The 27,709-nt window shown below is 42.6% G+C and overlaps 1 protein-coding gene and 1 long non-coding RNA gene across 3 annotated transcripts in view; one reads left to right on the top strand and one right to left on the bottom strand.

Annotated features, from left to right (window-relative positions):
- Positions 1 to 1,940: 1,940 nt before the first annotated feature.
- LOC116584154 lies at positions 1,941 to 26,439 on the top strand. Its single transcript, XR_004283072.1, has 3 exons — positions 1,941 to 2,828; positions 25,331 to 25,497; positions 25,594 to 26,439. It is a non-coding gene; the product is annotated as an uncharacterized LOC116584154 (long non-coding RNA).
- The window catches only part of XPO7 (exportin 7), a 39,933-nt gene continuing 19,441 nt past the window's right edge, over positions 7,218 to 27,709 (bottom strand). For both annotated transcript variants that reach the window (XM_032332081.1, XM_032332082.1), the window contains exons 14-28: positions 25,016 to 25,151; positions 24,445 to 24,518; positions 23,208 to 23,288; positions 22,052 to 22,115; positions 21,456 to 21,564; positions 20,406 to 20,512; positions 18,000 to 18,088; positions 17,152 to 17,259; positions 14,679 to 14,761; positions 14,252 to 14,466; positions 13,625 to 13,763; positions 11,698 to 11,858; positions 10,631 to 10,729; positions 9,826 to 9,953; positions 7,218 to 8,814 (exon numbers count right to left, since the gene is read on the bottom strand). In XM_032332081.1, the coding sequence (XP_032187972.1) occupies positions 8,721 to 8,814; positions 9,826 to 9,953; positions 10,631 to 10,729; positions 11,698 to 11,858; positions 13,625 to 13,763; positions 14,252 to 14,466; positions 14,679 to 14,761; positions 17,152 to 17,259; positions 18,000 to 18,088; positions 20,406 to 20,512; positions 21,456 to 21,564; positions 22,052 to 22,115; positions 23,208 to 23,288; positions 24,445 to 24,518; positions 25,016 to 25,151 (1,687 nt within the window). In that variant the 3' untranslated portion in view covers positions 7,218 to 8,720. The remainder of the gene's footprint in view (positions 8,815 to 9,825; positions 9,954 to 10,630; positions 10,730 to 11,697; positions 11,859 to 13,624; positions 13,764 to 14,251; positions 14,467 to 14,678; positions 14,762 to 17,151; positions 17,260 to 17,999; positions 18,089 to 20,405; positions 20,513 to 21,455; positions 21,565 to 22,051; positions 22,116 to 23,207; positions 23,289 to 24,444; positions 24,519 to 25,015; positions 25,152 to 27,709) is intronic.

The raw sequence follows: 27,709 nt of genomic DNA, 5'->3' as shown, positions 1-27,709 counted from the left end.
TTGTAAGCCTATATTAAACTTCATGTGAAACTGTAAAATTATTTTCCAAATTCCTATGCCATTTTGCATTTCTATCAGCAATGTATGAAAATTCCAATTGCCATACATCTTCATCAGCACTTGGCATTATAAGTCTTCTTAATTTTGGCCATGCTGTGGATGTGAGTGTGTGTTTACACACACACATATATATATATGTATATATATACACACATATATATACATGTATATATACATATATATATATGTATATATATGGTGTGACATCTCTTGTGTTTATTTTTATTTAACAAGTGATGTTGAGCATCTTTTGAAGCTTACTGGTCATTTGTGTATCCTCTTTTGCAAAATACCTTTTTAAATACTTGGTCCATTTTAAAATTGGGCTATTTTCGATTATTCTTTCTGAATTGTAGGGATTCTTTATACACTTTGCGTACCTATATTGTGTTATGTATATGCATTACAGATCTTTTAATCCTGCCCATGGCTTATCTTTTCATTTTTTAAAATGGCATCTTTTGAAGAGCATTTTAAAATTTGATGCAGTCCAATAAACTTTTTTCCTTTTATGGTGCATGGGTTTGGTATTTGAAGAAATCCTTGTTTAACCCAAGGCCGTGAAAGTTTTCTCCTAAGTTGTCTCCTAGTCTTATAGTTTGAACTTTTACATCTGTGATCCACTTAAAGTTTAGGTAAGTGTTGAGGTTCATTTCTTTTTTCTCTCAGGTGGATCCTCAGTTCTTCCAATGCCATTTTTGGAAAAGACTACCCTTTCTCTATTGAAATGCCTTGGCTCTCTTGTTGAGAATCAGTTAAGCATGTACATGTTGGTGTATTTCTGGACTTTTTTTCTGTCCCATAGACCTGCCTGACCTAATGCCAACACTACAGTACGGATTCCTGTAGCATTATGGTATATCTTGAAATCAGATAGGTGAGCTCTCCAACTCTGCTCTTCTATTTCAAAAACGCTATCCTGGATTTTTTGCATTTTCAAATAAATTTTAGAATCCGCTTTCCAGTTTTTAAAAAAAAAACTTTCTGGGATTTTTACTGGGATGTTGTTGAATGCATCGTTCAATTTAGGGAGAAATGACATCACAATTTTGAGTCCTCTAAACCATGAACATGTTATGATCTTTGTTTGTTTAGATTTAAAGATTGTGCTCTGCAATGTTTTATAGATTTTAGCGTGCACATTTGACACATATCATGTTAAATTTATTCCTACGTATTTCATGTTTTTGGATGCTAGAACAAGTATTATATATTTTGAAATTTCATCTTCTAATAGCTCATTTTTAGCATATAGAAATAGGTGGTTTTTTTTAATACTGACCTTGTATTTTGTGATTTGGTAAATTCAACTTATTAGTTCTAGTAGCTTTCTGAAATTGTGACATCTTTGAACAGTTTCACTTCTTTTTGATGGGTGCACCATTAATTAATTGCCTATGTGCTCTGATTAGGACCTCAAGTATAATGTTAAATTGAGGTAAAGGAGGTACCCTTTCTTTGTTCTTGACTTTAGGGGTAATATTCAGTCTTTACCATTAAATTCTGTTGGTGGCAGGCTTTTTGTAGATGCCTTTTAATAGGTAAAGAATGTTTCCTTCTATTCCTAATTTGCTGAGAATTTTCATGTGTATTGAATCTTGTCATGTGCTTTTTCTTTATCTACTGAGATGATCAGCATTTTCTCTTTGATTTTTTTTTAAAGATTTATTTGACAGACAGAGATCACAACTAGGCAGAGAGGCAGACAGAGAGAGAGGAGGAAGCAGGCTCCCTGCTGAGCAGAGAGCCCGATGTGGGGCTCGATCCCAGGACCCTGGGATCATGACCTGAGCCGAAAGCAGAGGCTTTAACCCACTGAGCCACCCAGGCGCCCTGTCTCTTTGATTTTGTTTATTCTGCTAATTACATTTATTCCTTGTATCCCTTGATCATGATGTATTATCCTTTTCATATATCCCTGGATTTAATTTGTTTGTATTTTAAGATGTTTTGCGTTTATGAGGTATATTAGTCTAAAGGCTTTTTTTTTTTTCTTTTAATGTCTTTGTCTGGTTTTGCTCTCAGCGAGATGTCTGTTCTATAAAATGGAAAGCGTTCCCCCTTGTTTTCTGATGTTTTGTCCAAGAGAAGGGAAGTCTCCTTGGATCAGAGTTCCATTTAAGCTCACCGAGGACTCTGCACTCATCCCCATACTGTTTCATGCTTCCTCCGTCTTGACTCAGCCGCTGCCCCATTCTAGAACCTGGGAATCCTATCAGAATCCTCCAGCCTTTCCTCTTCACATGCAACAAAGTCTGTTGATTCCAAGCTCCGCCCCCTAACTCCCCAATGTTTCTCAACTCTCACCCAACAGTCCTCGTCTTGATTCAAATCCTTATTACCCACTAGCTGGCAGGTTCAACCGAGACTGGTCACTAGTCTGCTCTGCGATGTAGCCTCCGAAACTTGAGGCTTTCAGGATCAAACCCCAACCTCTTGTGCCCCACCCCTCAACCTGACGCGTACAGAGCTACACTTTTCCCTCCGGCCGTGCTATTTTTGCAGCTTCTAGAAAGGTACAAGGTTTCATGCTTCGCCTTTTGGCACTACCTGAGTGTTCCTCCCTGCCTTCTTCCGAATGACTCGTTCTGCTAGGGCTAGACGTGTAGGACGGGGCGAGACCCTCCTTCCGCATTCCAAGAGTACACGGAGTCGCCAACGATCTTCTTTTCAGCCCGTTTGCCCACTCCACTGAGTCCTTCCCAGCCAAGGACCAAGTCCTTGAACAGTGCCTGTAATTACGACCGCGGATACTGGCTGAGGCCACGGTACGCGTGAGTTCGATCCCCCACCAGGCACACAGCTGGGTGGGAGTCCAGGGACCTCTTCAAGAACGATCCCTCCCCGGGCGCCTGGGTGGCTCGGTGGGTTAAAGCCTCTGCCTTCGACTGGGGTCGTGATCCCAGGGTCCTGGGATCGAGCCCCACATCAGGCTCGCTGCTCCGTGGGGAGCCTGCTTCCTCCTCTCTCTCTGCCTGCCTCTCTGCCTACTTGTGATCTCTGTCTGTCAAATAAATGAAATAATTAAAAAAAAAAAAAATCCCTCCCGCCGGAAGCCAAGGGCTAGAGAACGCCGTTAGGACACGACTGCGCTTGCGCAAGGCGGCGGAGGCGGGACGAACGACGGCACCGAGGCGACGCGCCGGGCGAGAGAGCCTTTGTGCGCAGACGCGACTGGGACGGAAGGAACGCGCGGATGCCCTTCCGGGGTGCGGCGGTTTGTTGGGGCAGAAATGCGCGTGGGCGGGAACGCTTCACCTTTTCCGTTGCCAGGTCAGGGAGGTGTTGTCAGCAACTTCTGCTCTTTTCCTTTCAGTAGGGGCTTGTGCAAACAATTGAGTTTAGCTCCCCCACACCAGGCAGCCGGGGGCCCTGTCTGCTGGGGCTTCACCCAGATTAGTCCAACCTCTTAAGCCCCACGGTTTCCTTACCAGCTGGTCCCCGCTCGCGAGGAGCACATTTTGGTTGCTGAGGCGGGGAGAGTGAGGATTAGGAATATTTCAAATAAACCTGAGTAGGCTAGAAGACTTGGGACAGGGACAATAGGGAGCGACTTCAGGGAGCGAATGGGGTTCTACTTCGGGTCATGGAAAGGGTAGGTGGGCAAAGGGCATGGAAATTCAGCCTGAGGTGACGGTTGTGCAGACGGGAAAAGGCACGAGGTAGGATGTGGAGGCAGAGATGGTAGTGGCAGTTGTCTAGTTGCACGGTAGGGCTTCTGCTGCAGCGTTTGTAGCCTGGTTGGCAAAGTTGGTAACTTGATTTGGTTTGTGGCACCTGTCTCAGACTGCCTGGTGTTAAAAGGGTGGGGCATGGGCTTCCTGATAAATAGAAACGATAATGGTCTGCTATCTTCGTCAAAAGCATTCTCATTGATTTTCCAGTTGAATTAGTTCAGCTTCTAGAGTTTGCTTAACTTTCATAGCACAGTATAATCAGTCTTTAAGAGGTGAAAGCTTGGATTTTCTGACTTCGAGAATATTGCTCTTAAATTCGCCCACCCTTTCCTATATCAGACTCTGTATAGTGGCCTCTATGAATATCACATAAGGACAATTAGTTTTCCCCCCTGAGTTTGGTTGTCCTCCAAACCTTGAATTCAGACATGCATGGACTTAATCCATTACCCAGTAGCAGAGGTTAGGAAATTGCCCTCTTGTCACTTTTCATTCCTTTGTAACTGGTAATAGGGTGGTTTGGCTCATTGGGTGATGCTGTATGTGTGAATCTATAATAGTCTGTCTTCATCATTATCAAACAGTTAAAAATATAATTGTGTACGGTGCTTCTGTAAATATGTTACCAGGTACTGTTCACTGTGTTTTGGAGTCAGTTTGTACTGTCGAGGGATCTTATGCCAAAGAGTGCTTTTGAGTTTCCTTCTCTGTTGCTGACCCATCAAAAAAGTATTTGTCCTGAAGTAGATTCTAAGTATTTGCTGAATGAACAGACAACAGCAGTCAGGAGGCTGCCCTGAGAGCCATAAGGGTTTTCTGGGGAAGGAGGATAATGTTCTAAGTTTGATTCCATCCTCCATTCTGCTCATCTGATGTCCCACTGTCTGGCAGCTAATTTATTTAGTTGACCCACTGTTCTGAAATACACCAAAGTGGCTGACCAGTGAATTCCAGTGTATCTAAAAAACGCAAGACAGATGTAATGGACCCTGGAGACAAGTTAGAGAGGCAAGAATTCTAAGATATCACCTAGCACTTACTTGGCAGTTGTACTGACTATGGTTGGTATGTACATTTTTATCCTTTCAAGTTTATTTTTTGAAATATCTAAAGTAGGACTTTAAAAAGTTATAACCATTTACATTTTTCAAGGCCTTACTGTCAGATATATGGCTTTTGCAGGTTCCCTGTAATCATCCTTGCTTTCCTTTTTTTGCTCTGGCACTTTGGCAGCATTAGAAACAACTTAGGTGTGTTTGTAGATCTAGCTAAAAATCGTGGGTGAGGGAAGTCCTGGCTGGTGGCAAACAGGATACAGAGAGGTACTTTGGCTCTCTACACTCAATTCCTGTTACCTCATGACCATGAGTATTTTTGGAAAGTGGTCTGTGTCTGCAAGTGGTTGAAATTTCATAAGGCGCTAGAACATTTTTCTACTTGGAAGGAAAAAATCCCCACAAATTCTTAAGAATAAGTTCATGTTTGAAGAATATAAAACTCTTATTTCTTAGTAGGTTGTGACTAGTCATTAGAAAATTAACAACTGGGTGAAAGTCATTATGTCTTAAATCTAAAAATGTAAAAAATTGACTCAGGACCAAATTTTTGTTCCTCTGTCTGATTTATACTTTAGTGGGGATGAACCCTTATTTGGGAAGAGTCAACAAGAACAAAAAACCAGAACCAAAACAAAAACCAAAAACCAAAACCCAACCCCCAAAAGAACCCTGTACATGCATAATACAACTTAGTAATCTGCCACAAAGACTTTAGGTTGTTTTGTCTACATAAGACAGTCTGTGTCAGGGAACACTGTCTAAAGACAACTTGATTTGATTAGCACAGTACCCAGGACAGCCTAGAAACTAATTGACTCTTGTTTTAACTGAATAAAACCTCCACATGACTTCTTGGGGGAAACGAATGTTTAAAGATAACTAGCTTTTTAAAGGATGGATCATGTTAAATTGCTGATAAATTGACCAGAAAATGTTTTCCTACTTGGCTGTTTTTTGGGTGCCCCCTCTTCTGTCATAAAAAAAAAAACAACAGCTACATTGTTTAAAAAGTCTGATGTAGTTATGGTAGATTTTAACTATTGTGGTTTGTCATGACGGGACTGCACACACGGCTGCTCCAAGGAGGCCACCATCTATGGTGAATTTGTTGCCTCTGAAATTGCTTTTGTGGAAGGGAAAGGAGTGGTCTGGGGTTTTGCTGATCAAGCAGCATCTCAAGATAGTTGGGGGACAGGGGGGTTCTTCAAGTACCTGTGAGAAAGTTTTTTTTTTTTTTAAATCTTATTTACTACAGAATTACAATTTCAGGTCACTGGGGCATGTGACCAGAGTGCTTTGCATATTAATGAAGACTGACACTGTAGTTTTCTTAGGCTCAGAGGCCGATTTAGCCAAGATGACTCAATTCTATATGCCTTCTGGCCATGAGAATACAAATTTTTGCCTTCAAAATAACTTAGGACCAAGACAGTCCCCACAATGAAACAGTGAACAAAGGTAGTAGGATATCTAGATAAGGTGAGCAAGACTGGCACCTAAGGGCTGCTTGGTAGCTCAGTCAGTTGAGTATTGATTCTTGGTTTTGGCTCAGGTTGTGATCTCATGTGCGTACAAACAGGGAGTCAGCTGGAAGGTTCTCTCCCTCTGCCCCTCCCCCTACTTGCACACACACTCTAAGGTGAATAAATCTTTTTTTTTTTTTTTTTAAGTAGCACTCTAGAGCCTGTGATTCATTGGATATAAATCCACATCAAGGTACAGTTACCATGTTCCTGGCAATTAAGTTCTCTTCTAACTAGATACTACGCAGTATGGGGATGAGAAATAGTCCTCATTAACTAGTTTTCTTCATTTGATAATTCTGGCCCATGAGGCCTACAAAGTAGTATATGGAAAAAACATATCCTTGAACTTGTCAGGGTCTAGTGAATGAGGCCAAGCCCACATAAGAGGAGCAGAGGTCAGAAAATTAACATAGGGGTACCTGGTTGACTCAGTCATTTGAGCATCAGACTTGACTCTGGCTCAGTTCATTATCTCTGGGTCCTGGGATCGAGCCCCATGCTTACTCCCTACTGCTTCTCTCCCTGTCCTTCTGCGCCTCCCTCTGCTCACCTGTGCACTCTCTTAAACAAATAAGTCTTAAAAAAAAAAAATTAACACAAAACTGGGCTTTCTGCAATTATTACTTCTCTGCTGGCTGCCATGTTATTACCTAGAAGAGGTAGCGTGGCTTCACCTTTATAGCTGTGGACAGTAGCATTATACCTCTATCTGTCTCAATTAGAACAATCGTATTTTTAAAAGAAATGAAGTCAGACTTAATTGAATGAGAAGCTAATTTTGCAAGGGTGAGAGGCACCTGTCATCCACTGGCTCTTACAAATGTTTCAAACATCTCTGTGTGTTTAGAGTGAGACATGTCCCTACAGACACACTAGACTTGATCGCTGAAGCCAGGTCAGTAGAAACCATTGAAGTTTATTGGCGGTCACAATGCTTACACTGTATGCAGCAAACACCCTTACAAGTCTATCCGCAACCTGATCACGCAAGAAAGGATTCACCACACAGTCGCCAGAGGAGAAGGAAAAAAAAATTAACAGGCTTGTTTTGGGGGGCAGAGGAGAGAAATAAAGATAAAACCTAATTGATGAGTGTCCCATGGGCAAGAGCTGAACTAGAGATGCGTACAACTAGCAGCAGCAATTGTGGAAAAAGTACAAGGCAAATAGCTTTCTCCATTAATTTTCTTCTGTAGGTTAATTTTTTTTAATATTCAAAACATTTATTATGGTTTTCATTTTATAAAAATGTATATTTTTAAGGGGGCGGGAGATTGTTAAATACTTCATGCTAGGCAGACCTTGTTATTAAGAACCCCTCCACTGCAGGAACTCCCTCCAGTTCATACATTCACGAGTGCAGGGTATGTATATAAATATCCACACGCACACATCCACACACACTGCCTCAAGGGCTGGGGAAGACTCAAAGTTATCGGCCACGCAGCTAGGCCTCTGGTGGACTCCTCCAAATCGCTCACCAGGAGAGCAAAGGGCTCAATTTCTTCTCTCTGGTCTCTATCTTTACAGAGACTGAGAACCCTAAATCACAGAGTTACATCCGACTTGTAAAAGCAAGAGGCATCTGTCTGAGGATGAGAATAAGCAAAGTGGGAGAAAGGATGAAGCTAAGAACACCAAACACTTTTAGCTGTCACTGCAAGAGGCCATGGGACCTAGGGCAGCATCTATGGTTGAAGGGGAAGGATGGTGCTCCACATGGCTTAGAGTTCCTAATAACAAGGGTAATACAGTAACAGGAAGTGATAATTTGGGGGGCAAGGAAAGGGCAATAAGAAAAAATATACATTTGGAATTTTTACTTTTTTTTTTTTTTTGCCTCTCTACACTGTGTCACTAAATATATCTCTGCACGTTCACACATCCTCGTCCAGTAAAGCTTCAGGCCACCAGAATACACATTTTTTCCTCACTCGCATACACAACCCCTCACATCAGCATTGGTGCACTAGACTCTGTAAAAATTTTTCAGTCACACTTTTTGTTTTTAAACTTGAGTCAATATAAACCTTGTTCAAAATGTTATGAAAAAATGTACATGTTTATACAAGGCAGGTTGTGGCAGGACACTGGGGGATCCCCCCACCCACCCCCTGGGGTGGCCCCAGGAGGAGGGGCTGGAGTCTCACACATTTGTGTCTCTATCTCCTCCCACCACCCTTCCCACCCAACCCCCCAGGAACCAGCAGTGCCCTGCCCCCTAGTGAGTGCATTCACACCCCTATTCCCTGGGGAAGTAGCCAGGTGACTTTGCCATTTTCCCCACACCCCTGGAGGAGGGAGCCAGGGTCAGCCAGGCCCTCTCCCTTGTAATTGTTTTGCCCCTCTGGGCCAGACCAAAGGGGCGCTGCTCTGTACAGGTAGAGTCCAAGAAGGTGTCAGCTCATCATATCATTGCTATTCACGCCATAAGTGGAATTCTTCATCGAGTCGTTGACTTCTCGACGGAATGCCGACAGGTTCTGGGTGAACCTGCAGAGGGGATGCATGTAGGTTGGGGGAGGAGTGTGGAGGGGAAAGGTCTTAGCCTAAAACATTTCTGGCAGAGAAGCAGCTACTGAGAGGCAGATTGTATGAATCTGTTTCTAAGGTCAGTTAACCTCAGTCTTCAGACCTTAAGGGAAAGCTGGACTAGTTCTCCAACCCTTTCAACATGATGACCCTGTGGCAGACCTTGAGATCTGGTCAAATCTGGGGCTTTGAGGGCCACCAAGGGCTCATGGCAAAACAAAAGGCATCTGACAGAGGTGGGAAGTAACCCTTCCAAAGTGAGGGCATGAAGAGAATGAGGCTGACTTAAAGCTTTACGCTGGAGACCTGTGGTATAGTGCTGTGCTGTCCAATATGGTAGCCACTCGACCCACAGGGTCACTGAGCCCTTGAAATGTGCCCAGTGCAACCAAGGAACTGATGCATATTAGCTGTAAGTTCAAATTCAGTTCCCTGATGTACCTTAATTAATTTTAAATTAAAATGCCATTTTTCTAATTAATTAAAATTAAATAAGACAAACATTGATTCAAAAAAGCCTGATATTCAGTTCACAACCAGACAACTTCTAAGTATGTCTGGTATACCTGAATATGGGAATCTACTTTGTCAACTGTACATTTTATGAAGTCTTAATACAAATCAAGTGTTTCAAATGAATATTTAGCATCTGACTTGAGATGCCTTGTTAAGTATACAATACACAGGAACTTGCAGACTTAGTACAATAAAAAGAATGTTAAAATTCTCAATTTTAAAATATGGAGTACATATTATCTGCATATGTTAAATTTAGTATATTAAAATGAATTTTGTCCATTTCTTTTTACCCTTTTTAATGTGGCTACTAAAAGGTTCAAAGGTAAGTACACGGCCTGCTTTTCTACTGACAGCACTGCTTTGAGATGGTCTCTAGATGAGTCTCAAGGAGTCTCCCCTGTTCGATGACTTGAGAAATTGCTTAGGACTTCTCGGAAGGGCCTCTACACTCACCTGTCTCTGTTTTTCGTAAGAAGATTTCGCTCGATCCCTTCCATCAGGTTTTCAAAACACAGATGCATAGCCTGCTGCTTCTCTGGTGGTTGGCTGTTCACGATACTATTCCTTAGGTCAGAAAAATACTATGGGGCAAAGAGTGAGAAAGGGTAAGGAGAGGAGACAGGGATTAGACCTCCCTCATCTGCAGGACTGAAGGGATGTTCTCCAAGACATGGAATTACCTACCCAAATGGGGTACCTTGTTTGTAACTACTTCCAAGACCATGTATGTTCATCTTACTTAAAAATCAGAGTTTTAAATTTGTAAACACTCTAAGGGTCATCTGATCCAGGGTCTATTTTTTTTTCTTTTAAAGGATTTTTAGTAATTTTACACCCAAAGTGCGGCTTGAATCCACAACCCTGAGATCAAGAGTCACATGCTCTATCAGCTGAGTCAGCCAGGTGCCACTGATCCAGGTTCTTCTACAGGAATCTCTAGACTTCCTTATGTTTGTGGTGGAGCAGGAACTAGAATTTAGGTCATTGGTGGTCTGCTCTCCAGGTATACTCTCTCCTGGTAACACTTCCTCATCCTTTGTCTGAATTGCTACACATGCTGACTTCTAACAGTTCAGTGATTATGTGCCATTCAAGGCATGAACAGTACATGCTCAGAAAATGGGCTGTTTTCTCCTCTGTTTCACCATCGTGGGGCATTTATACCTATAATGTTTCTCACAGTGCCCTGGAAAATGATAGCCAAACATGTGTTTACCCATGCTTCTGGCTCTGGGCACCACGGAGCTGGCTCTCTTACCTTTTCATTAAGTAGTATCAAGCCAAGTAGAGGCCGTGACATTGACCACTGGTTCCTACAGTCTTCAAAGATGATGATGTTCAGCACCGTGGACAGCATCTGGAAATGCAGAATCTGAGGCAGTGATCTAGTGTGTAGCTACAGGAGACAGACTTATAGATTCTAAACAGAAGAGTTCATTGGGTTGAAGGCCTCTTCTGTCTAGGGTAAACCAGGCAAATAGTTTATGAAGTTTTATTTTAATAATCTATTACAACTTAAATTTTCTAAGGTATTTCCTGTCCTGTTCTTTAAATGGTTTGACAATTCCTTTAAAAACGGATCTTCCATGTTCACCCTGATTTTTGTGGGGAATGGGATGGGTTAAACAGTGATCAGAGTAGGCAAAATCCCTTTACACTACAGCTCCCAGGTACTTGTCTCAGAGGAGACAGCTTTGTAATATTCTGGGAATATGATGCGAATGTGAATTATTTCAGTGTTTCTTTAGAGAACAATGCAGACAAAGATGAGATTGGTTAAAATTAACTAGTAGCTGAAAGCTAAATAATTCCATCCATCCCATTTCCTTATCTATTTTTATCTAGTATATTTTTGCAAATCTTACTTCTAGAAAGATGCCTCATACAAATAAAGCAATGGCAAATATATGGTTTGATCTCTGTGTGGTCAGTTATTTCCTTTTATCCTGTATTCTTGTTCCCATTCTGCAAATGGGAGTACAAACTTTACAACTGGAAACTGCTAACTCACGTTCCATTTACAGCAACGGGTGAGCCTGGCCATTGTTGTAGAAGGAGGTCATGTCCAAGGCTCAGGGGTTGGTGTGACACTTGGAAAAGCAATTCAGAACTTGTTTTTTTCCAGATCTTTAAAACATCTGATGATTACAGCAAATTCAAAATCCATTGCAATTTTAAGGCATGAATAATTTTTCGGCATTGCAATTTTTCGGCAGCATGAGGCTGGTGAGATAGGACTCCCCCTTTTGCTTGCCCTTTCCTCTCTCAGAGAGGTTCTTGCACTGCAGGACCCCCACACGGCCGCCTGATGCTCACGTTTCTTACCTGCTGGATCATCTCTGGATGCTGCTGCATGATATGCAGAAAGCGGTCACTCTCCTGGTTCAAGGGTGTCGTCCTCTTTTTGGTGCTCCGTGACAGTTGCTTAAAGAGGTATGTCACGATGTGGTCTAGGCAAGAGCAGCAGCCTGTGCATACCATGGTGTCTGGAATAAAGAGCGCAGAGGTGAATTCAGCAGGGGTTTGGAGCTGCTGATGGTGACGTGGGCAGCTAAGGGACTGCAGTTAGCTGAGCTCCAGTAGAGGCAGAGGTAGAAGAGGTAGAAGTACCCCGGCAGACAGGGAACTGTCCCCAGCTCAGACAAGGCCTGTGCTTGGGTGCTTCTGTTAACTTCTCACCCTCATCATATAACAAGGTCCAATTCTAAGTTTGAAAGTGAGCATGTGGTAATAGACAACATGCATTAATAATATTGACATTACTGACTCAATGTGGTGTAGATGTCTGTCTTCTGCTTCATAAAAAATAGCGAATAATTTACATACAGCAAGTACTTCTATTGTGCCAGATACTATGCTAAGGATTTTATAGATATTATCTCTAATTTATCCTCTTGAAAACTCTGGGGGTAGTTGTTCCATTTTAACAAATAAACCAAAGTTTGGAGAGGTTATATGACTTGCCTCCAGATCACACTGCTCAAAACTGGACAAGGTGTGATAAGAATCCAAAAGTCTGAGTTACTGGGGGAGGCCATTAAAGCCAGCTTCATACAGCCTCCTGAAATTTCGAGTTTGTTAGAGGTACCCTATCCTTTATCTATGAAGCATTCTGCAGGAAGCGTGGCGGGCCTGGCGGGGGTGGGGAAGCTGCACACTCATCTACACATTTTACAAAGGGGGACACCGCAGCACAGCTTGCAGACAGAGCTCTGACGAGGTGAGGCACAAGCCAGAGGACAAACGGATGAGCCCTTAAAAGAGTCAACCCTTCTGTTTCTGTTTACAAAGAGGTCCCTCAATTTTCAAGAAGCTATAAAACAGAGCAGGGTTGGAGCCCTTGGCTGTACTGTCCCAGGTATGGGTCTGCACCGTGCTGGACGTCAATGCCAATCAAAGCAGGGGCACGGAGGTGTAACTCACCACAGCAGTTAATCCAAAAGTCATTCTGTGTGCACTTGCAATATATTGTGATTTTTTACAGTTGACTTAATCTTCCTATTTGTTTTGCTCAGCTTAATATAAAAAAATGTATTTTGTTCTCTGAATACGTGCATACCTACTGAGACTGGTCGAAGGTAGCCTTGGACAAAAGGGTTGGCAGGAGCCAGGTGGAGGAGGAAAAACCCATGCAGCTGCCTGTGGGAGTGCCTTCCACAGCCTCCCTCCACAGCATAAGGCCCCTGCCTGGTCTTTGGATTTGTTCCGCCCACCTCCCTTGGGCTCCCCTGTACCAGTGGGTCCTCTGTACCGGTGTATCGGTTATCTGGCCTTCCGGACTCTCTCTTGCCTGCAGGTGCTAGTACTTGCTGTTCCTCCTGCTAGGAAGCCTCCCCACTAACCTGCTAACGCCTGTGCAGCTTTCTGGCCCATGGTTTTTCATCAGTGCTTTTGGCTAGCCTTGTTTTACCCCACTTGCTCAAAACCAGGAGCGTAGGTGTTCTTCCTCACAGCTCTCACAGCACTCCCTCCTCAGCCCCACTGTGGTGCGGAAGTAGATAAGTGCAGTAAACAGGCACTTATCGACCTGTTTAATCTACGAAATAAAAAGCTCCTAAAGGACAAGGGCTGTGGTTATTAATAATTACTGTATCCTTAGTGCCTAGCACAGTGCTTGGTCCTCAGGATAGGGTCAGTAAGTATTTCTGGATGAGAATATATCCGTGAGTCATACAAACATATACTTTTGGATACAAGAGCAAAATCTTCTCTTTCTGTTAAGAGGTAAAAAGCAACCAATCCAGGTGCTCACCAAGTGCAGTAAGTCCTTCAGAAATGGAAGAGAGAATATACATGATGACGTGAGGTTCCAGGCTTGCAATAAAGTTCATGTGGTCCTGGGTCAGGACTTCCAGTAGTGAATAGTAAGACTGGCTGAGCTTGGGATAGTCCTGTAGGAGAAGAGGACAAAAATCTGCTTAGGCACTGTGCACCTCAATATGCAGGGAGCAAGACTTTCTTTTTCTTTTTTTTTAAGATTTATTTATTTGAGAGAGAAAGCACGAGAGGGATTTAGTACTTCTAAGAAATGAAAATAAGAGTGGGAGACAGAATCTCAAGCAGACTCCCCGGTGAGCGCAGAGCCTGCTATGGGGCTTGATCTCATGACCCTGAGATCAGGGCCTGAGCTGAAAACAAGGGTTGGATGCTCAACTGACTCTGCCATCTGGGCACCCCAAAAGGGAGCAAGATCTTAAATAAAACAGCTCAGTTCCCTTCAGATGGGAAGACAAAAGAGCTAGTTCAAGTTAGTTTATAGTTCTCCAGAGAAACATTCAACCACAGTGTCAGGCAGAACAACCAAAAAGCCAAACCCCAAAACAAAAACACCTGAATACGATGAGGGGCTCAGATCTTGTCAGCAAAGCTTAGTGCTTACCAAGAGGTCACTGTGGGGAATGGAGAGGAGCAGCTTGATGAAGGTCTGGAGAGCGTTGTCCAGGGCATCATCTCCATAGAGACGGAAGACTCCAAAATTGACATAGCTCCCACTAAGGGCTGCCTTCAGCATGGAGAAGCAGATGGAGATGCCCTTGAGCTTCAGTGCATAGACCTGATCCTTTGGGACCTCTCCTAGTGTCAGGATGCGATTGCCTGAGTAGACAGACATGTGACATATACATGTATAAAACCACATTATTAATGATTGTTTAGGTCATCAGCTCAACCCTCCTACTAGGAGGCCCTCAGTGCCAGCTGGCCTTATAATACCATCCTGGCTGGTGCCAGGGCTTGCCTACACTGCATACAGTGTGGTGACTGAGCTGGAATTCCCTCCCGGGGTTATCCTCCTCTAAAGCACGTACCATACATTGTTATCATCTTGCTGGTTTCTCTGAAGAGTAAGATGCCATTGGGGGAAGAGACATCAAATTGTAGTCGCTGGGATCTGAGCAGAGAACGCAGAGGCAGAGAAAGTCAGAGGTATGCTGCTGGAAGACTGCCGTACTCAGGCTCTCATCTGAGTACCCTGGGTGATTCTTTTTGCACTAAGATGTGCAGATTACCTATCCTAATGCAGAATAACCAAGTCAAAGGTATTAGTTAGTGACAGAGCTTCTATCTTGAAGACTGACATGCTAGACTCAAGTTCTGCTTCTCAAACTGAAAACATTTAGAAGAAATGGAAGTGAGGCAGAAGATGAAACTACTCTCTTAAAATTCTCCATTTTGGTTAAAATATGGCTTCTGCAATAGTCATTTCTTAGAAGTACTCAATCAGCCCTTTAGACATTAACCTGCTTTTACCTTTATAGCTTCAGTGGCAACCAAGGGAGGGTACAAGCACTGTTACCCCTTGATAAAAAGGAAAGAGGTGAAGGGACTGGTGCTGCTACTAGAGAAAAATGGGTGAGACAAGAGTTTTAAACAACTTGGGCTCTGGGTTCCTGACTTTCCACTGAACCAGAGCCCCTCTTTGCTTTGTGCCACCTTTTAATGAGCTGCTAGTTGGGACTTTTACTGACTGTAGTTGGTTAAAGCCTCAAACTCAGGAATCCTCCTTGACCCTTCTTTCCTTTCCTCCCCACGTTGGATCCATCAAGGTCTAGCACTACATAACATGCCCGAATCTATCCAATTCCTCTATGTTCTTCTGCTTCCACTACTGCCCCTCTAGAGTTTCCTTCCTCACGTGATAGAGGGGTATCTTTCAGTACTGTCAACAAGATCCCTGTGATCCCGTGCCTCAGACTCTTTGGCAGCTTCCCGCTGGCACGAGAACATGTGTGCCTTCCTCATTGCTGCTGTACTAAGTCACCACAGGGCTGGGCTTCCACCTGCCTTTGACTCCTCCCCTCCTATGGCCTCCCTTATCCACTGTGCTCCAACCAGTGCATTTTCCTGTCTCCAGTCCCAGGGAGCTCATCCCGTCTGAGGGCTTTTGTAGCTGTTTTCAGCTGTAGGCTCCTCTGGAATGGACAGTGGTCTTTTGTAGTTGTTTTCACAGTTTAGAATGCTCTTTCTCCTTATTTTTGCAGGGCTATCAGAGTCTCTTTTGTCGTTCAGATCCCAGCTTAAATATCACCTTCTCTAACAGGTTGCTTCTCTGACCCTCCTCACCTTCAATTCCTCTATTTTATTAACTTTTTTCTTCACAGCACTTATCACTATTTGAAATGATTTCCCATGCTTGTTTTACTATTTGTTCTCCCAGAACGTAACATCTAAGAGGGGAGGGGGTTTTGTCTGGCACAACAGCTAGGAAAGTGGCTGGCAGAGAGTAGAGGCTCTAGGCTCTTTGAGTACCTACTCCCTCACTAAAGTAGTTTTAAAAATTAATCCTCTCAGGGTGCCTGGGTGGCTCAGTGGGTTAAAGCCTCTGCCTTCAGCTCAGGTCATGATCTCAGGGTTACTGGGATCAAGCCCCGCATCAGGCTCTCTGCTCAACAGGGAACCTGCTTCCTTTCCTCTCTCTGCCTACTTGTGATCTCTATCAAATTAAAAAAAAAAAAAAATTCTCTCAGGGCGCCTGGGTGGCTCAGTGGGTTAAAGCCTCTGCCTTCAGCTCAGGTCATGATCCCAGGGTCCTGGGATCAAGCCCCACATTGAGCCCCACATTGGGCTCTTTGCTCCACGGGGAGCCTGCTTCCTCCTCTCTCTGCCTGCCTCTCTGCCTACCTGTGATCTCTGTCTGTCAAACAAATAAAATCTTAAAAAAAAAAAATTTTTTTTTTTCTCTCAGGAGTGCCATGAGGGGCAGATACACAGACCTGCAATTCTAGTGAAGTCAAGGGGGTGGATTTTTCTCTTCTTCCATCCCTAAATTCTTGGGCAAATTTAAGATTTGGTATTTTGGAAGTCTGCCTTACTTTCTTCTTAAGTAAATCATTACCCATCCAGCTGCACTTTGCCAGACACCTTTCTTAAAAATGGATTATTCATATACGTCTGGCCTCACTCTCAATTGTCTTTTTTGAAATGTGAACTTTGAAATGTGGTGGACATGACACCATTACTAAATGTCAACTTTTATATATGGGCGGGGAAATTGGAGTATAGGTTGCCAGATTCACCTCTCGTAAAAATGGGTTATCTTAAGACTCTTTCCAAAGTGACTTACTTCCTGAAGCAGCTATGACTTTGTGCGGCTGGAACACCCTTCTTCCAAACAAACAAAAACATATACACATTAACTTTTAGAGACGTTTTTCAAATTCTGAAAGCAGTGAATCTTACTATCTTCTACAATCTGCCCAAACACGAGATAAAATCTCTTGTTCCAGAATCTTCTCAGATCAAAGGGCAGTTGTATTTTTTGAAAATCTTCATCCGGCTTACCTGTTATGAACTAATTCAGCCATCAGCTTGAGAACAGGAGTGGTACAGGCTGGATCATGGTACCATAACTCAATTGCCCGCTGGAGAATTGGCATGTAGGATGGGTATCTGTAAGTGAAAAGCTAAGGAAGAATTCTAAATCCAGAAAGGTATCGAACTGAAAGTAATCTCTCTGCGCTGGTTAAGCACAAACTATCCAATGAAAGTCTCACCTGCCTGTCTCCTGCTTGCTAATCTTGTAGTCTTTTTCACCCAAAGGTGCTACAGTGACTGTATGCTCCTGAAATTGTAACAAGCATCTAATAATGCACTGCCATTTACATAATGACTTGGTCCCAAAGAGCATAATGTGTCTCACATTGTTAATTTATCTTCTTTTCCCTTCTGTGACATAATAGGAAATAAGCTATTTCTGTTATATAACTATTGGAGAAACAGAGGCACTCAGCTTTGAAAGGATTTGTTCAAGGTTATGAATTCAAGGTCAGACTTTCTCTTTCCTAGGAAAGCTATCTTTTTTTGGCAGATTGAAATGTCTCTTTCTCCTGACTGTAGCAAACTTCATGTGCAGCAGTTCCATAGGCATTTATACCTGGGACTCAGAACAGAACGTGGGAAACAACCTCATTCGTTTGCCTGTCTGTCTGACCCAAGCAGGCAGCCCTCTGCCATTAAGCCACTGTGAAATGGCAGCTAACAAGACACAGGGCAGGTCTTTGGGGAAACCCTTCGCCTTCGTTGCCTCCTTTATCCTCCCCCTCCCTCTCCCTTTCCTGATGACTCCACCGCCCATCCGCACTCCAGTTAGGGCTTTCAGTGGCAGGCCTTCCTGGTCTGTATTAGGATACATCCACTCAAACAGCATCATGAAGCTGGTCTTGGCATTGAAGGCGAAAGCTATCCCTCTCAGGTCTCTTACGAGGCCAACCAGAGTTCGCTGTAGTAGAAGGCAAAAATATATTAAAATAGAAGAAAAAACCACTTGGTGGGGATTTCACCAATGTGTAATCCAATTCTTCCACCACTCAACAAATACTCCTTCCCAGACATTCTGAACTGATCTCTTCCACACTACGATGCAATCTTTTTCACTTGGAAAATTAGTTTTGGAAGCTTGTTATGTACAAAAAAAGCAGTGATTCCTGGTCCATCACAGCAAAAACAGGTTGATAAAGTTTTAAGACACTAATGTGATAATTCATTATGTAAAAAATGGAAAAGCAAAAAAGCTTGATTCAAGAAGAGTTAGAAAAAAAGAAGAAATGGCCAAAACGCTTACACAAGAAGGGGGAGAAGGAATATATATCCTAAAGGTTGGTCCCACAACTAATTACAAAGGCCCCAGTGCCACAGGAAATCAACTGCAGACCCTGCTGGGAGGAGGACAAAGAAGCCTACAGGTTACCCGCCCCTCTGGCTGGGGTGCCTGGAAATAAGACTGTCAATCCTGGAGCTGTAAAGGACACTTTTACAGAAGAGACTGCAGCCTAAGAGGTCAGATATCATGCCCAGCATTACGAGGCTAGGTGGCAAGAGGGCCAGGGTTAAGATTCATACCATCAAGACTCCAAATCCAATGCTTTTTCTCAGTAGAACTTTTACTTGTCCTATGGGCCCTGAACAGCAATTAAACTGCCTTGAAAAACTAAGTCATCACTAGGCTCAAGGACATGGCACATATGGATGCCCTGATTCATTGGTCAAAAATGACTGCACTTCTGCTAACATAACAGCCTGTTTTAAGCGAAGTTCTATTCCTAAACTAATACATAAGCTATTTTCAAATCTAAGACATGGTCACTCTAGAGACTTATTACATGAAGTGTAACAAAGACATGGATCATGCTTATAGCTCATGGTCAAAATAGTTCTTTTCATAAATTTTACTTGCTTTGTATGGAACTAAAGTGATGGGGGAAAGGGTGGCTATTCACTGATCCCCCTCAGTTATCCCTGGAACCCGCTGGTACTCAAGCTCAAGTTACCGCTGCGCTCCACACTAACAGCTTTGAATGGCGCCTATCTCAAGACACTGGTATAAAGAGGAGAGAGAGCTGGACAAAGTAGTGTTGCTCTCTGACTTCCCTGATGATTTGGAGACAGAAAACTGAGAGCCTTTCTAAAGATGAAAACAGAATTTTAGAATATTAGGTAAAGCCTGGCATTTTTGGGACCATAGTCCTGGCTATTAGGTGACTGTAATTCAGCCTCAGTGTCATTATGAACACTGCAAGAAAAGTCCTACAAATACTAATAGCCTAGTGTCTTCTGGTTTTGGTGCAGAGACCTACATAGATAAGGAGAACAGGTGTGTGTGAAGATGGGGAGACCAAAATCAAGAAATAATCATTCTGAAAGCCAAAATCAATAACTAAAGATAACTTTAAAATTCCACATACATGGAAATTCACAAAGCGTTCTAAATGACTCCTGTCATTTAAGAAGAGATCTGAATGGAAATTAAATAATACAAAGAACTGAATGATAATGAAAATGTTACATATAAAAACGGGAGGCTTAGAGCATAACAAGGTTAACATACTTAATACTATTCAACTGTACAACTAAAAATGGTTAAGCTAGTAAATTTTACGTTACATGTTTTTTTTAACAATTAAAAAAACCCAACATCCAAAACCAACATGTGGAATGATATACCTAGAGGCCTAGAGAGACAGTTATAGTTTTAAATGCTTACATTAGGAAAGGAGGGGTGAAAAGAACAACAATGGAGAAACCCCAAGAAAAAAATGAAATAGAAAATACAGATACAAGAGGTTAAACAAAGCAAAAAACAAACAAACAAACAAAAAAACCCAACTATTATTTTTGCAAAGACTAATAAATACATCTCTGGCAGGACTGATCTAGAACAAAAGAAAGCACTAATAAGCAGTATTAAAAATGAAAGGGGAACACAATACTTAAGATACAAGAGATTAAAAAGGTAATAGGAAAACATAAAATAACTTTACGTTAGAAATAACCACGTTATTACATTTGAAAATGTAGACCAAAAAATCCTAAGTGCGGCTTAGAGAACACATTTACACATTTTAGCATAAAAATAAAAGACTTTATAAATCTACTGGTTCTTCCATCTCAAAACCCCAGGAATCCAAGAGATTATATACAAAGTGAAATCAGTGGAAAATGTACGGATGAACATTATTTTCTTCAGTGCTAGCTAATCCAGTCTCTGTCAGGGGTTGCCGGAAAGCAGAAGCTGGTCAACCAGTGGGTGAAGGACTCACCTTTGCCTCTTGCTCGTTGAAACTGTTAGTGCTAAACATCTGGGCCACAGCCTCAAATGCTCCCGTGAGTGGGAGCATGAACTGCTCGTACTGATCTTCATCCTCTCCTGCCAGGGAAACAACTAGTCTGTGACTCCAGTATAAAAAATACAAAGCTGTGTATGCAAGGAAGATAAGATAGTATGACAGGCGAACAGACCCAAGGATAACTCAAGTAGGCCCCTTTACCATATACCCCATGGGTATTATTAGTAATTTCAAAATGAAATGTAAATAGATCATTTTTAATCTAGAAGAAGGCAGAAATCATCCATTGCATGGACGTCCACACTGTTTTTTGACACCAAGCCACAAACCCAGAGATTTAGATGTGTATAAGATACTACATTTTTATCTACTTCTCCTTAAGTGAGAGCTAACAGTCAGCTAAGAAAGGACTGAGTCTGGTGTATGAGAACCTGATGAGACTCAGACTTGAATCGGGTGCTTGTGGAGGCTCTCGTCACGCTTCTCTTTTCACCCATCTTCCATAAAGCAAGAAGGTTTTGTAATGTTATGTGGTAGGATGAAACTTAAATAGCTCAAAATGAGGATGGCAGCATTAAGTCTCTGTCATTAGTTGACCCAAAACTGCTAGTATCACAGCAGAGCTAGCAAGTTTCTTCAGCCCTGTGGGTTCACAAGGGCTAGTGAAAGGAAGATTCTGTTGATGGTCTTAGGTGGATTGTGCCTTCATTTGGGGTGGAGGGTTTACCTGGCCAACAAGGTGCATTTAGGACTCTAAATTCTCCTAACTTTCAGAGAAGAAATATGAATAGGTTTTAAACCCACTGCACATCAGAGGAAACTTCTGGCACATACTGTTCTTCTCTTCCAGTTACAGGGACCATGATAGCATGATGTGTTCTTGGTGAAACCAGACTTATTTCAGAGAGTTCTGTTACTGTTGAAACAACAGGAAAGACCTCCCCCACATCTAGTTTTCTGTGCTCAAGTAAGAATTGACACCGCGCCAGACTGCTGCCGAGCCTCTAGGGTTTACTGCAGTACCTAAATCCACCATGAGGAGGCGCCCAAGTGCTGTGTAGAACGTAGTCCGACACCGCATGTCTGTCAGATTGGACTGATTGTTAATGCCCAGAAACGAAAAGTGCTCGCTCTATTCAAAGAAAAGAAGACAAGTTAAAAAGGTAAAGCATGGGCACAGGCAAGCCAGGAATTTCCGAGTTCTGAGCCTTTTCAAGCTAATGGCTATCTTGTCATTCTTTTTTTTTTTTTAATTTTATCTTTTTAAATTTTTTATAAACATATAATGTATTTTTATCCCCAGGGGTACAGGTCTGTGAATCGCCAGGTTTACACACTTCACTATCTTGTCATTCTTAAGAGTATGAGTTGTTGTCTACAACTAATTAATCTTTGCATGAATAGTTGTAGGCAGTGTCATCGTAACCCCAATCACTCCACTCTCAGGGAGCCACTCAGATGTCCGTGGAGTGTGATCTGGCGGTGTGAAGGGAGTCAGCAAGCAGTCTCTGGCTGGGGAGGCACTGTGGGCCTCAACTGAGAACATCTCCTGTGTATGGCTGTGGAGGAAGCACGTGTGGCTGGCAGGAGAGGAGAGCTGGGAGGAGTGAAGCACTCACCGTGTGATTGTTCAGCATGAACTGTACCGCACTAAGCTTCACCAGTTTCCTTACACTGCTGTACGTGAAGACAAAGAGAGAAGGTCAAGGAAAGTGTGTGCAAATAAGGCATCTCTAATGCAGAATGCAGCTTTCTAGGATAAAGTAAGCAGTTTCTTTCCTGCCTTTGACTTCCATATCCAGATTCTCTTATTTTCCTTAAACACTTGAATATGACACCTGCCAAAAAAGATGTGTTCTCTTCTAAGTGGTATTTAACTGATCAATGACAGAATACCCATTCCAAATTCCAATCTGTAAGAAAAGAGATAAAACCCAGCAGTTTCCCCCAAGAATCATGAATATTCTAGGGTAGCTTCTCTCACTAGTGCTTCTAACAGGGAATTAAGCCCCAAATCCCTGCCTCAGGCACCCACTGTGTGTGGTGAATAAAGTTTTGTCCTCTGCATTTTAGAATGGTACTAGCTATGTACAATCTTTGGGATGACTGAGAAAAAAGTAACTCATTTTTTTCTTTTTTTTTTTTTTTTTAAGCAGAGAGGCAGGCAGAGAAAGAGAGAGAGAGGGAAGCAGGCTCCCCACTGAGTAGAGAGCCCGATGCAGGGCTCGATCCCAGGACCCTGAGATCATGACCTGAGCCGAAGGCAGCGGCTCAATCCACTGAGCCACCCAGGCACCCCAAAGTAACTCATTTTTATAGGGTTTAGTCTCTTGCAGACCCCTGCTAGTGGAAGTCTGTCTCAGCAATTCAAACTTTATGGCAGACTTAGTCCAAGTCAAGAAGGAGTGCAGCCACTACTTTTACTGCAGAGCTTGTAATCAGGTGGCTTCTACCAAAAGGCAGACAGATAATCAAGATGGACTCTGCATCAGGGAGGATGCAAAAATATTGGCTACGAAGTGTATACTGATCTGCTGGATCTTAGAGATAACCAGGGAGAAATCTGTAGAAACTGTCGTGGGGTGGCTACATTTGGCATCTGGAATTATCCCTCGATTCTGTATGGGTGCTGCCTTTGGCTCCCAGGAGAATGCAGGATACCTGAGCACACATAAAAACTAAATGAAAGTGGAAAGAGCAGGAGGCCATGATTTCTAAGAATGTGGCAAGGCACAGTTCCTGCTGTGCAGAGAAGCCAGCTTGGAAAAAGGATATCCAATGGAGAGGTCATTGAGAAGCTGTAGTGTCTTAGAAGTGATCGGTTCACAGCGGCCCCAGTACTTCAGGTTGGTGATGCTGGAGGACAAAAAGAAAAAAAAAAGCAGGAGATACTTTTGATTTGCCTGGTTTCCTTGAGGGCTGGGAGAAGAAGAAAATCATCCATCAAGAGTCACCACACATCTGCATCACCAATTCACAGACATCACAACCACAAAAAATGGGTATAAAATCTCCGTACTTACATTTGGTTGACTAGAAAAATTATCCTTCAGATAATCTTCACTACTTGGTTCCAAAGCTACACTGGCCCATACCCAGGCCCTTGGAATTCTGGGGCACTCCAGGGCTGATTTCTGCAGCAAGGGTAAGAGATTTCTGCGGCAGTGATAACATGCAGACGTATGCAATTCTGCACCTGCACCATCCACTGTCAGCTGCAGAATTCTAGTAGCCCTTGCTTCCGGGTTCTTGGCTGGCAGAGTCCTTTAGACCCCCTTTGTTTTGTGCATCTTAAATTATTAACCAGCTCATGGATATGAGTGTTTAGGATTGGGATGGCTGGAAGGGGGCAAAATGTCACTTTGCACACAGCCCTGGGTAAAATATTTGGCTCCTAGTGTGTGCTTTGAGATACTGAGCTCCTAAAAAGGGGAAAATGTGAACAAAGGGGCATAACTTAAAAAAACAAAAACGAAAACAAAACAAACACAAAAGGGCCAATTAGGAGTTCCAACTTTGAAGACAATTCAAATAGCACTCCATTTTGCAGATTCAGGACTCTCAAAGGGTGTGATGCTTAGTGATAGGAAAAGCCTGTTTTAAAAGTGAGGCTCTCCTCCTTGGGAGGGGGGCATCTAGTGGAAATCAGCACCAGAAAGTGAATGCCCACTCTGGGCATCCTTGGGTGATTGGGTGAGAGGCTGAGCACCAATCATGGGCGGGAGGGAGGTCCATTTTGCTAATGCCATGAAAGGGTTTCACCGGTGATTCCAGAAGCTAGAGATGAGATTCCACATGAACAAAATTAAATCCTTGCCTGTACAAGCCTGGAATGCTCTGGGGCCGGGCCATATCTCTAAGCACAGCTTGTCACACACTCAAATGCACAATTTTCTGACGCAAACGATCAATGCTAGAATACCAAGGCACTGGCAGCATAATGCCAAGATCACATTTTACAGTTGCAACAGGATTGCAAGGGACTCTTGCTGATGGCAAGCCAAACACTTACATTTTTCCTATGAAGACGCTCAGGACCATGGTCTCATCATTCAAGCACAGAACTTCTGAGAGTCGGCGGTACAGCTGGTGTTGTGTTAAGGGAAGAGAAAGTAATCAGAAAATATGGATTAGAAAAGTCACATTCCAACACTGTTTTTGTCCTTATTCAGGGGTAAGATGTGGGAAGAAAATGGACAAAAGTGTAGAGGAAGTCTCTGTTGAAGGGGTAAACTAGTTTCTAAGTATTACTTGATACTAGAGAGATGCTGAGCTATCTTACCAGTACCCTTCACCCCAAGATGACAAAGACTGTCAAAACCTTCTGCTGTTCTGAACATCAATTCATGTACAGAGACTGAGAAATGCCAACACTGAGACCACCAGATGTTTTGACCAGCCATCTGTTAAGCACTTGGAAATGGACCCAATTCTTGGATGAACCTCTCAAAATTCTACAGATTAAGAAGAGACATCTGGACCATCCTGACACTATAATCTGTGTCTGAACTGCTATCACATGTTTCTCAGCAATTCTGCAAGCATAAGTGAGAACCAAGTGGAGCCAACTGAGCGCCTGTTACCTTAGAGGATTTTTGCACCTGGTCCCCAATGTAGATCTTACGAAACTGTTCAAAAAAGCTCAGCATGGCCAATTCTAGCTTCTCATTACCCGCTTGAGCCAGGCGAGAATCTGTTAGGTTCATCAGCTGGAGCACCCTAGAGGAAGAAGAGCAATGATTCTCTCAACAGCAGGATATCCTGATCACTCTAGAAAATCCAACCTATCCTCAAACAGGCCTCTGTGTCTCCTCTCCTTACCCATCCTATCTCAAAGGCATTCTTTGCAGGCTCAGTGCTCTGCTGAGAGAACAGAATTCCCCATTTCTGCCCCACAGGAACCACAGCAGAAGAATGAATATGAGCGATTTGTTGGCTGTTTAAAAGTTCCAGTCCACCAAGACTAAAGACTGAGGCGGAACTAATAGTTGGCTTAAACATAGTGGGAAAACAAAACAAAACACTGGCACTGGGGTTATGACCTTCCTTGAAACTTTGTGAGACCGTAAGTAAAGCAATTTATTTCTGAGTCCCAGTTCCTCATCTGTAAAATGACGGAGACTGGACTAAGCTCGTGGTTCTCAATCTTTTTTTCCCACAGAGCCATGAAGGGAATGGACACATGAAGGGCAATGTCCACAGGCCGGTAAAAGTTCCAGAGACCAAGAGCAGATATGCTACCCGTGACTTCATCCCTTTACCCCCTCCCACACCTTTCCCCCCAAAAAGAAAGAATACTGGAATGCAAGTGTGTGAATACTGGATGAATAAGAATGTTACTACAAGTCAAGTCACTAGTCATTCTGATGATGTGAGAACAGGTAAACTATTCTTGACATATAATGAGTGAATAAGACTCAGGCATGATGCTGTAACACTCAGTATGAGAACCAGTACACAAGACACTCTCTAAACTCAACTTATATTATTATGACACACATGCAGTATCACACCAGGCTGCCGAATCAGATAGCTTATTAGCTTTTATCCTTATCAAATCTTTGCTGAACTCTTCAAAAAATGCCATCTGTGACATGCCATGGAGATTTTGTCAGGATTAAGGCACCTAAGGGCAGATGGGCATCATCTGATAAGAGAAAAATGGGGATTTTTTCAGAGTAAGAATTATGGACTGAAATGTCTAGGAACCAATCTATTCTAAGCCATCATGTTAAAATGTGTCTATCTCTAAGGAGAGCATTGGAAAGTTCAGAACCCTTCAGGGTGGCAGTTCCCCAGGGCTGCAGTCTGTTCGCACACAATTCTGAAACACGATCTATCCTTCTACCCGCATTCTGACAGGAGGATGCAGCGTGCTGTCCAGGGGCTACTGGCCGTGTGACACCATGACAGACTGGATGCAGATACAGATAAGAGAATCCAGCTGACTTCTGAGCTGGACATTAAAACAAAGCCACTTTCCTCATTAATTTTTTTGAAAAAAAAATTTTTTTTTAAAAAGATTTTATTTATTTGACAGAGAGAGAGAAATCACAAGTAGGCAGAAAGGCAGGCAGAGAGAGAGAGAGAAAGGAGGAAGCAGGCTCCCCGCAGAGCAGAGAGCCTGATGCGGGGCTCGATCCCAGAACCCTGGAATCATGACTTGAGCTGAAGGCAGAGGCTTTAACCCACTGAGCCACCCAGGCGCCCCTTGAAAAATATTTTAAAAAACATTACTTATGCTGACATGTAATGGGGCTTATTTTTAAGGGAATAAATTTAAATTTTCTCCGTTTTACTTTTCATTTTTTTTTTTACAAAAAGATTTAAAACATCTCTCCACCCAACGTGGGGCTCAAACTCAACCCTGAGATCAAGAGTCGCATGATCCAGCCAGGTGCCCCAGTTTTACTTTTTAATACAAAAACTATCAATAGCTATATTTTATAAACAGAAACTCTTTGAGATTCTCAATACTTTTTTAAAAAGTAATTTTTAAAATACTTCTAAATACCTTTTTAAGAAGGTGAATAGTCCTGATGAAAAGGTTAGAGAACCTCTGTGGCAGAGTATTAAAAAATCCTGCCTTTTTATTCTTTTAAAGATTCTATTTATTTGAGAGAAAGAGAGCACAAATTGGGGGGAAGGGCAGAGGGAAAGGGATAAGCAGACTCCCTACTGAGCAGGGAGCCCAACCCAGGGCTCGATCCCAGAACCCCAAGATTATGACTGAGCTGAAGGCATATGATACCCAACCAACTGAGCACCCAGGCACCCCCAAATCCTGCCTTTTTATTTCTATGTTAGGTGAATCCTTAGAAATCATTAAATGTTCATTTATAGGTTTTTAGGAAGATGGATGAGCATTACATAGACACAAAATAACCTGAAAACTTCTGGGTGGAACAGTGTATGTCAAGAGATTTGAAAGGCTGTAGAAACACTGTAATTCCGTATTTGGGGATATCTGAACCATATTTTCCTCTTAGTCTTACCCTGCTATGGAAAAAGCAGTCCACATTTCATTAACTCTAAGATATTGTCCTTAAAACTAAAAGCTACTCCCTATTCTGGTTTTCCTAATTCTGTATCCGTCATTTCCTTGCTGAATTACTGTAAATGTTTTTTCAGTAAAGACTGTAGGTAGAATTTTTGCTGTATTTATAAAATGTCTGAAGCTAGGGCTGTAACAGTCCTTCATTTTCTGGGCACCAGCTTCATGAGATTATATTCTATCAATATAGAAGGAGGAAAGCATTAATAGAAGCATGTCAAGT

The sequence above is a fragment of the Mustela erminea genome, chromosome 2, assembly GCF_009829155.1.
Source record: "Mustela erminea isolate mMusErm1 chromosome 2, mMusErm1.Pri, whole genome shotgun sequence".
Lineage (NCBI taxonomy): Eukaryota > Metazoa > Chordata > Mammalia > Carnivora > Mustelidae > Mustela > Mustela erminea.
The sequence above is the reverse complement of the archived record's forward strand: the minus strand, read 5'-3'. Positions and strand labels throughout refer to the sequence as shown.